General features: G+C 43.0%; 1 protein-coding gene across 4 annotated transcripts in view; it reads left to right on the forward strand.

Moving 5' to 3' along the window:
- The window catches only part of KYAT3 (kynurenine aminotransferase 3), a 68,439-nt gene that overhangs the window by 7,880 nt on the left and 51,510 nt on the right, over positions 1–9,049 (forward strand). For 2 of the 4 annotated variants that reach the window (XM_044674144.1, XM_044674141.1), the window contains exons 1-2: positions 4,936–5,018; positions 7,752–7,852. In XM_044674144.1, the coding sequence (XP_044530079.1) occupies positions 5,006–5,018; positions 7,752–7,852 (114 nt within the window). In that variant the 5' untranslated portion in view covers positions 4,936–5,005. Of the gene's footprint in view, positions 1–4,935; positions 5,019–7,751; positions 7,853–9,049 lie in introns of those variants that run through there. The other 2 variants (XM_044674142.1, XM_044674143.1) reach the window with 1 other exon arrangement.

Consider the following 9,049-nt stretch of genomic DNA (forward strand, 5'->3'; position numbering starts at 1 on the left):
AGGTAGGAAGGAAGGAAGGAAGGAAGGAAGGAAGGAAGGAAGGAAAGAAGGAAGGAAGGAAGGAAGGAAGGAAAGAAAGAAAGTTATGAGCATGGCATTTGTTGTTCTTTGAAATGGAAGCATTAGATAACAGGCACCTAAGTGATACAGTGGAGAGAGAGTATTGTCATGAAATCAGGAAGACTCATCTTTCTGAGTTCAAATCTGGCCTCAGACAGTTAGTAGATATGTGATCCTAGGCAACTTATTTAACCCTGTTTGCCTCTGTTTCTTCATCTGTGAGATAAGTTGGGGAAGTAAATGAGAAACCATTCCAAGGTCTTTGCCAATAGAACCTCAAATGGGGTCACAAAGAGTCAGAAATGATTGAAAAATTACCAAACGAACAACAAAGCTAGGTGGCACAATGGATGGAGTTTAGGACCCAGAGACAGGAAGACATACATTCAGATCCCAAACCTAAATTCAGATATTTACCAGCTATGTGACCCCGGGTAAGACACTTAACTTCTGTCTACCTTAGTTTCTCTTCTGTAAAATGGGGATAGCAATAGCACCTACCTCTCAAACTGTGAGAATCAAGTGAGATAGTATCTGTGAAGCCCTTTAGAAACTTTAAAGTTATCTGCGAAGCCCTTTGGAAACTTTAAAGTTATCTATAAATGCTAGCTGTTACTGTTTTTAGATATTATTTCAAGTCTTTCTTTTGTCAAAACTATGTTTAAAATATGTTAAATAACAGAATATTTAACCCATACTGTATAATGACTCTTGATTATCTGTTGGAGAGCCTGTATATGTAAAACAATGAGAAAAAATACTCCATCTAAAATAACCGTAAAATAGTAATAGTACATAGCAAGAATTCCCCCATCCTCTGATTTATTGGCCACGACTAACTACAATAACAATAATAATGTGACACTTTAAGGTTTGCAAAGGTCTTGCAAATACTATTTTCACAACAGCCCTGAGAGGTAACACTGAGGCTGACAGAGCGGTTTTGTGCTTTGTCCAAGGTCACATAGCTCATGTTTCTGAGGGAGGAACCAATCCCCATCCTCTGTGTTCAGGCCAATGCTCTCTGGCTACCCTAGCATATTCTGTGCAAAGAGTTTAAAGGAGAAACCAAGGGGAAAAAAGAGAATCTGAAGCCACAGAGGGGAATTTGAATCTGTTCCAGGGAGTGAGGGGCAGAAATAGGGCATTTAGAGAAAGGCACAAATGGCCTGGCAACCTTCTGAGCTCTCCAGCAAAGGAATCCTGGCTGTTATCAGAAGAGACACTTGTTATGAGGAAATTAATCTAGTAGGGTATGAGTTGGTTGTAATAAGGGAATAGCCTAGAGGTAATAGGGAAATTAAGGCAGAGGTACAGTTGTAATAGGGGATAAGGCAGGTAAGGGACTAAAGGTAGTGTGAATAGGGGATAAGGCCCTGTGGATATGGTTTGTGGATCCCTAAGGCAGTAAAGTGGATAAGGAAGGTACAATGGTAAAGGTGGTAAATTGAGGTGGAAGGAGAAGTAAGAGAATGACTGAGTTTAGGGAATATAAACATGGAGGTATAAAGAGTTGCAAGGGAGAGGATGAGATATTTTGGGCAAGCAGCCACAGCCTGGGAAATACAGTCTGGGACACAGGTTTGAGACAGAGACACTAAAGGGAAACAGACTGAGCCCTTCAAGTAGGAAGGGCCCTTCTACAGACAAAGGTTAGGGCCAGCCAAGAATTGAACCTGAGTAGAGGGCTTTCTAGTCAGTTTCTCAGGTTCACAAAGGAAGGGTCCAGAGGAAGTATTGAGATTACACTTCCTCCAAAATAAATGCCTCCAATTCCCTTCAGGACCCAGAGACAATATTATTCCTTTCTCCCCTTCTCCCTCTCTTATCAATCAACTAATGAAGTAGCCAAAGGTTTGATTAAATGACAAACAGGGTTTATTGAGTTTTAGGGTTGATTGGAAGGGATGGAGGGATACAAGGTAACTAACAGCCGCCTAGAGAAAGCTTCAGGTGGGGGAGGGAGACAGGAATGTGAGACTGAGAAAGGACCTGCCTAACTCAGCTCCGAGAGGTTTTGTTTTGTTTGTTTGTTTGTTTGTTTGTTTGTTTTATAGCCTATAGGGTTAGGAAAGTTGGATACGATGATTCAAGAGATAATTTGTAACAAGGATAAGCCCTATTTGACTAGGGGGAAACTAAATCTACCAAGTTTGAAAGCTAACACTCAGATCTACCCTCCTTTCAAAACCCACAGGATGTCAGGAAGGGAAAATGATTGGGAATAAGGGAGGTTAGGGAGATCCAAAGGAAATAATTAAGCTAACAAATTTTAAGAGAAAAGCTGCAGAATATAGGCCAGGTTTTCAATCCAAAGAATAGAGCTCAGTTGACCCTTCTACTGTCATCGAGTCCCCAGGGTCAACTGACTAACCTCAGGATTCTAAACCCTTTTCAACTGTCAGAAACTCTACAGTAAGGCTTTGCAGGGCTAATATGCACCCTTTTGCACTACACACCACATAGGACTGCTCAGTTCTGGTGATCACTCCTCTGCTCAGTAAACTTTATTGCGTCCCTCTTGTCTCTAGGATCAATTATAAATTCCTCTGTTTAGCTTTTAAAGCCCTTTACAGCCTATCATCTCTGTGTCGGGTACACAGAGCACTGAACCAGACTTCAAATTTGGCTTCAGACATGAGTCATCCTAGGCAAAGCTCTTGATCTCTCTCAGCCTTAGTCTTCTCATCTGTAAAGTGGGAGACATAATAGCGCCATCTCCCAGGGTTGTTGGAAGGATTAGATCAAATACTGGTAAAGTACTTGACACGGTTCTTGTCTCTTCCCATTCCTTCAATATAGCCAAACTGGTGCTTTCTGTGTCCCATGGCCAGGACATTCTGTCTCCATCTCCATGTCTTTGCACTGGCCATCCCCCTTGCCTGGAATGCCCTCCCTTTTCCCTTCTACCTCACAGAACCTCTTTTCCTCCCAGACACAGTTGAAGCACCTCCTCCTACAGAAAATCTTTCTTGAGCCACCCAAATGCTAGTAAAAAGCCCTTTCTCTTTTAAAGCCTTAGATTTATTTGTATGTATTCCCTCTAAAAGTAGAAATATACTTGTTTCTCTGCTGGGAGTGAGGATTGTTTCATCCTTTGTGTTTCTATTCCGAGTCTGACCATAGGAGGCACTTAATAAATGTGTGTCAATTAACTGATTATTGAAGGAGTCACTCGGGGTGCCTCCCTGGCTGGGGGGGGAATGCTGTGGCTAGTTGGGCAGAACATCTCTGGGGGAGAAAAGACTCCAAAGAAGGTTGTGAGCCGAAGAAGTGATGGCGAAAACCTGGAGGCACATGCCTTCTTGGAGAACAAGGCCAGAGGTCCAGTTTATTAAGGAAAAAACTGGGACTATGTGAGAAGGAACAAGGCCTGGGCTGAAGGCCTGGCTGGGCTGTGCCAGAGCCCCTCTGCTCTGATTGATCCTGGAACACCTGTTTGAGGCATGTTTGAGTCATCCCCATTGTCACATAGATCCCAACAATTCTCTTCTCCAGTAAGAATGAAACTTGATTGTCTTCATTGAAATGCAAAATGGCCAGCTCTATATTCCAGCTGGCAGACAATCAACATTGAGTTGCATGTTTAGGACTTTTTAACCCTTAAAAGCACCTTTGTTCTTCTCATTGCTTTTTTTTTTTTTTTTTTAAACTCTGACCTGCCTTAGAATCAGTACTATATTTGGTTTCAGGACAGAAGAGTGGTAATGGCTGAATAATGGGGGTTAAGTGACTTGTCCAGGGTCACACAGCTAGGAAGTGTCTGAAGTCAGATCTGAACCCAGGACCTCCAGTCTCCAGGCCTGACTGTCTACTGAGCCACCCAGCTTCCCCCTCATTGCTTTTTAATTGAATTCCAAGTGTATACTGTGTCAGAGTAAATGTTTTCTTCCTTTGTTTCCCTTTTTACTAACTCCAATTAAACCCAGACTGAACCTTAAACATCACTCAATTCTCCTTACAATTGGTTCCAAACTCCACTTTCTTTTCTTTATTTCTAACCGTGTTCCCTTTTTAGTCTCTGCTTCCAAATCATGTCTCGCAGCATCTTCAGACCTGGGCTCTGTCCTCTACCTCCGAGGCTACCTGTGGCCTCAGCCCAACTCTGTTTCTCCCCACTTAGAGCCAACACATCAGCCTTCATCGAGATTCCCATTTCCTCATGTGAAGCCTTCTATGTGGGGAGGTCAGAGAACAGGCCTGGGCAGAGCCGGTCCTCTCTTTTCCCCTTTGTTCCTCGTGGCTCAGCTGGACTCAACAGGACACAGACCATGTGGTCAGTAGGTGCTTTACATAGAACAAACCAGGCGCTGCAGGAAAGTTCATGGAAGTATCTCAACATGGAGGAGAGCCGCCTATGTGGTCTCTGTAGGGCCGAGGCTCTCCTACGGCAAGGTGGCTTCTGAGGACTCCCACTGCCTCTGACTCAAGAAAGAAAAGCGAGGGAGCAAGCTGGCCCAGTGCATAGAAAGCCAGGCCCAGAGATGGGAAGTCCTGGGTTCAAAATTGGTCTCAGACACTTCCCAACGGGGTGACCCTGGGCAAGTCACTTAATCCCACTCCCTCTCTATGACTGCTCTTCTGTCTTGGAACCAATAATTAGAGTTGATTCTAAGACAGAAGGTCAGGGGTTAAAAAAAAAAAAAGAAAAAAGAATCAAGCTTCTATACTCAGGTATATATTCATACACTCCTGTGGCCAAATGATTGTTTCTGTTCATCTCACCAGGGAAGGATTTTCCTAGGATTCAAGGCACATGGAGTTCAGAATGAAGGCTTAATCTCAGCCCTGCTGTTGCTCAGCCAAATGTGCCCCTCCACTGAGGAATGAGGTTCTCTCCTTCAGCCATCACAGGCTCCCTTTCTTAAGAGAAGAGACTGGTTCAGTGTTAGACTAATGAGCAGGGATCGAGAAGGCCTAAGTTCAAACCAACCTCAGACACATAATGAGCTGTGTTAGTAAGTCACTTAACTTATTATTATTATTATTAACTTATTATTAACAAATGACCTTGGGTAAGTCACTTAACCTCTGTTTGCCATAATCCCCTGGAGAAGGAAATGGCAAATCACTCCAGTATCCTTGCCAAGAAAACCCCACAGACAGTATAGTCTGGGGGAGTCATGAAGTATCAGACACAACTGAAGAATGAAACAACAACAAAATTCCTTAAGAGAAATCTTGGGAATGAAGTGTGGATCCCAAGATAAGTAGGTCCCATCCTCAGTCAATGCTTTGTCACCAGACAAGTCCCCAGGACAGAAGAGACTTCCCTGTAAAGCAGTTTTGTGAAACCACCAAATCATCACCCTTTTCCTCACTTTTTACAGGTATTTCACTCTGGTTTCCTTCAGACAAAAGAAATTTTAGGAAAGTGACTCCTCTGCCCAATGAGGGGGAGAATACAGACCTGCTGAGGAGACAAACAGAAAGAAATTTTACCTTCTGTGTGCTCCATACCTGTCCCAGGGGCTCTCAATGATTCTTATTTATCCCATTTGTGACACCAGATTGTCAGAAAATTCTCTCACCCAAGAAGAGAGAATCAGACCCTCACTGGGAGCTCAGCGACTGAGGTTCAAATAGAGGAGGCTGAACTGAACAGATTTATTGGCATTCCAAGGAGATCATAGACCAGAGTCTCAACTTCCAAGAGTGCAGCTGGAATTTTATCACATTTGAGGTACCATTCTACAGGACCTATCACAGGAGAGGGAGGAATAGAGAAAGGAGGAATCATCCAAAAGATAAGGGGAAACTTGAGGGAATATTTGTGCTTCATCCAGCAGTGTCTCTAACTCTAATAAGACGTTGCCTATTGAAGGGCAGAAGACAAAGGGAGACAAAGGGAAGTATTCAGATACTTCTACAATTGTGTGAGAAGGTATTTGAGACAAAACTGTACAAGCCCCCATGCTGGTGTGCCTGCACATCGTGCTCTTAGGTGCAGGAAAGACAAATACAAAAAAGAAAATGGGAAGTTCTAGCCCTCAAGGAACTCATGTTCTCCTGGGATTCAGCATATTTGCAGAGAAATACATCTAGAATATACACAAGTTATTACTGAGAAGAGGAGATCAGGGCAGGGCAGGCATTGGGTGATGGCACCTGAGCTGAGCCCTAAAGGGAGCTAGGAATCCAGAAGTTAAAAGGGGATGAGAGAGTACATCAAGGCATGGGAGACAGGCTGTGCAAAGGTACGGAGATGGTAGATGGAGTGAACAGTTGAGGAATAAAGAGAAAGCCAGTGTGAAGACCAGAGAGTCAGGAAGCAGAGGTACAGACAATGAAGATCAGAGGAGAATTGAAAGGGCTTCTGAAAACACGCAAAATTGTATAATTTATCCTAGAGGCAGTGGGGAGCCCCTGAAGTTCATTGAGGAAAAGAATAAGATTAGGTTTGCCCTTAAGGAAAGTCACTTTGGCAGCAGTGTGGCAGGATGGCCTGTGATGGAGAGAGACTTGAGGCAGGTAAAAGCACCAGAAGACTGTTGCCTAGTCCAGGGGGAAGAAACCTGAACTGAGGTGGAGTTGGTTGGAAATCATTTTTCATTATCTCAAGAGTCAGAATAGATAGATTGGATAGTAAATCCAACTGATACATGAATGGAAATCTTCAAAAAACTTCAATTTTGACATCCTGTAATAGCAGCACATGGTGCTAGATGGAGAAGTGTACAGAGTATGGCTGGGAGTCAGGAAGACCTGAGTTTTCTGGCCCCAAATGCCTCCTAGCTGTGTGACCCTAGGCAAGTCACTTAACGCTGTTTGCTCAGTTTCCTCATCTGAAAATGCACTGGAGAAGGAAATGGCTCACCAGGCCAGTATCTTTACCAAGAAAATCCCAAGCAAGGTCATGAAGAAGCAGACACAACATCAACAACGAATAACAGCACCGGAGTTTTTTTTTGGAGTGCCCAATTTTTTATGCTATTATTGTTTCAACCCCAGAAATCTAGGGAATATAAATCTCAGATGCATCAGTCTACTTGGTTAAGAGTGTAGTATTATCAGATTTACACTGATGGGAAAGCCTTTTGTGAGCAAGTAGCCAGGAATTCAAGCTTTCTTTTTCCAGGAGGCAAAGTAACTAACTGTATGTTGCTTTTGTTCCTTGCTCTTATTACCCGGCCTAATCGTGGGCTCCTCACCATCAGAAAGCAAATTCGGAATGCTTTCATATTGTGAAAGGAGCCTCTCCTTTGAGCTCACCTGCTGTGCTCTGTGGTTTTGTTGAGGGGAGCCCACCAACTCTTTCCATATAAGTTTCTGGCTTGTCATTGATTTGTAATATCTTTAGTTTGCTACAATATGGTTGCATTTGAAGCAAAGAGTGGTGCTTAAATGCCTTTATGCTTTGAGCAGTCCCTAGATTAAAATAGCCTAGATTTTACCCATGTTAGAAGAAGAAACTTTTATTTGTGATAATTTAATGTTGTCAAATAAATAAAAACTGGTCTTTTCTGTTTCATATTGTCTTCCTGAGCTGTGGATTAAATGTATTCATAGCTATGCTTGTGGCATTTACCAGGATGATTCCAGCATAGAGAGATCATGTCATGGGGAACATGGAAACTCAGTTTCCAAAAAAAGTAAACCTATTATATAAAAAATGTAAGATTTTATAGTCTGTTCTTTCTCATACTGGTGAAATTAATTTTTCTCTTTTTTCTTTCTGAATTATCTTGCAGGTATGTTTTTAACTAGGTGGCATCTCCACTCCCTCGGCAATATAGCAGAACTCCTGAAGATCATTTGTGCTTCGAGACCCCTCAGTTTTTCTACTTCTGCTGTACGTATGGCCAATCACTTGTAGATTACGTATTTTGTATGTGTTCCAGCTTAATAAGAAAAGTTGTCTCCATTTGCAGATGATGCCTGTGGAGATTCTGTTGGGATATTTGAAAAATATATCAAATAGTAAGACAGTACATCAGTACAGGACTTCATTGTAGGAAAACAGTAACAGAATTTAGTTTTGTTGTGCAAGCGGGGGGGACAACCACCCAATTGAAGAATCAATTCTGGCTAACTTTTCTTTGTCATTTTAATTGAGTTTTTGATGACCAATATTACATTTACAGCTTATCCCTTCCGTGAATAGCTGAATGAATGCTCCTTATATACAAGGCACTGAAGTAAGTAATGTGAGGGACAGGAAAATTAATGCCTCAGGGACAGGGGGACCTAGTAGAAAGAGCAGTAGTTCAGGACCTGAGGTCAAATCCTGCCTCTGATGTTCACAGCCTGGTGTCCTTGAAGAAGTCACTTGATCTCTTTAGGCTTCAGTTTTTGTCTCTAAGATGAGGAGCTTGTGTGCATGGCCCCTGGACCAGTGGTGTCAAACTCATTTAGAAATGGGCACCTTTCGGTGGTTTATAAGGATTCTTGCAGGCAGATGAACTTAGAAAATCATACTTGTGCATTATCTGTCTTCTATTGTATTTGTATTTATTAAGTATTTCCTATTACATTTAATTCTGGGAGTATTGCAAGCTGCTCTGGACCTGGTGTTTGACACCTCTGCTATGGACCTAGAATCCCCTGATAAGACATGGTCCCTGCTCCTTAGCAGCTTAGTCAAAGTAGAGGAGATAAAACACCCACAGACATGTCATAAGAGACCACAGAAGAGACACTCTCCAAGTTTAGAATCAAGCACAGTCACTTCTGTCATGAAGGGGGTGCCCTGGGGCTGAGGCCTCAAAATGGGTAGAATTTTTTTGATAAGCTGAGAAGGTGCTGAAGACGTTCTAGGTGGAGAGAACAACCTGAGGCCAGGTAGAAGAGCTAGAAGGGATCTCAGAGGTCCTCTGGGAGAGCCTTTTCACTTTACAGATGAAGAACATGAGATCCAGAGAGAGAAGTGAACTGCCCATCACCCCTGGGGGCACCTGGGAGAGCCTCTGCTATGTGACCCCAGGCTCACTGGCTCTGGTCCCACACAGCAACTCCAAAGGTCCGAGGGGTGGGGGGGTTGGGGGGGGGG

Source organism: Gracilinanus agilis, chromosome 4, assembly GCF_016433145.1.
Source record: "Gracilinanus agilis isolate LMUSP501 chromosome 4, AgileGrace, whole genome shotgun sequence".
Classification (NCBI taxonomy): Eukaryota; Metazoa; Chordata; class Mammalia; order Didelphimorphia; family Didelphidae; genus Gracilinanus; species Gracilinanus agilis.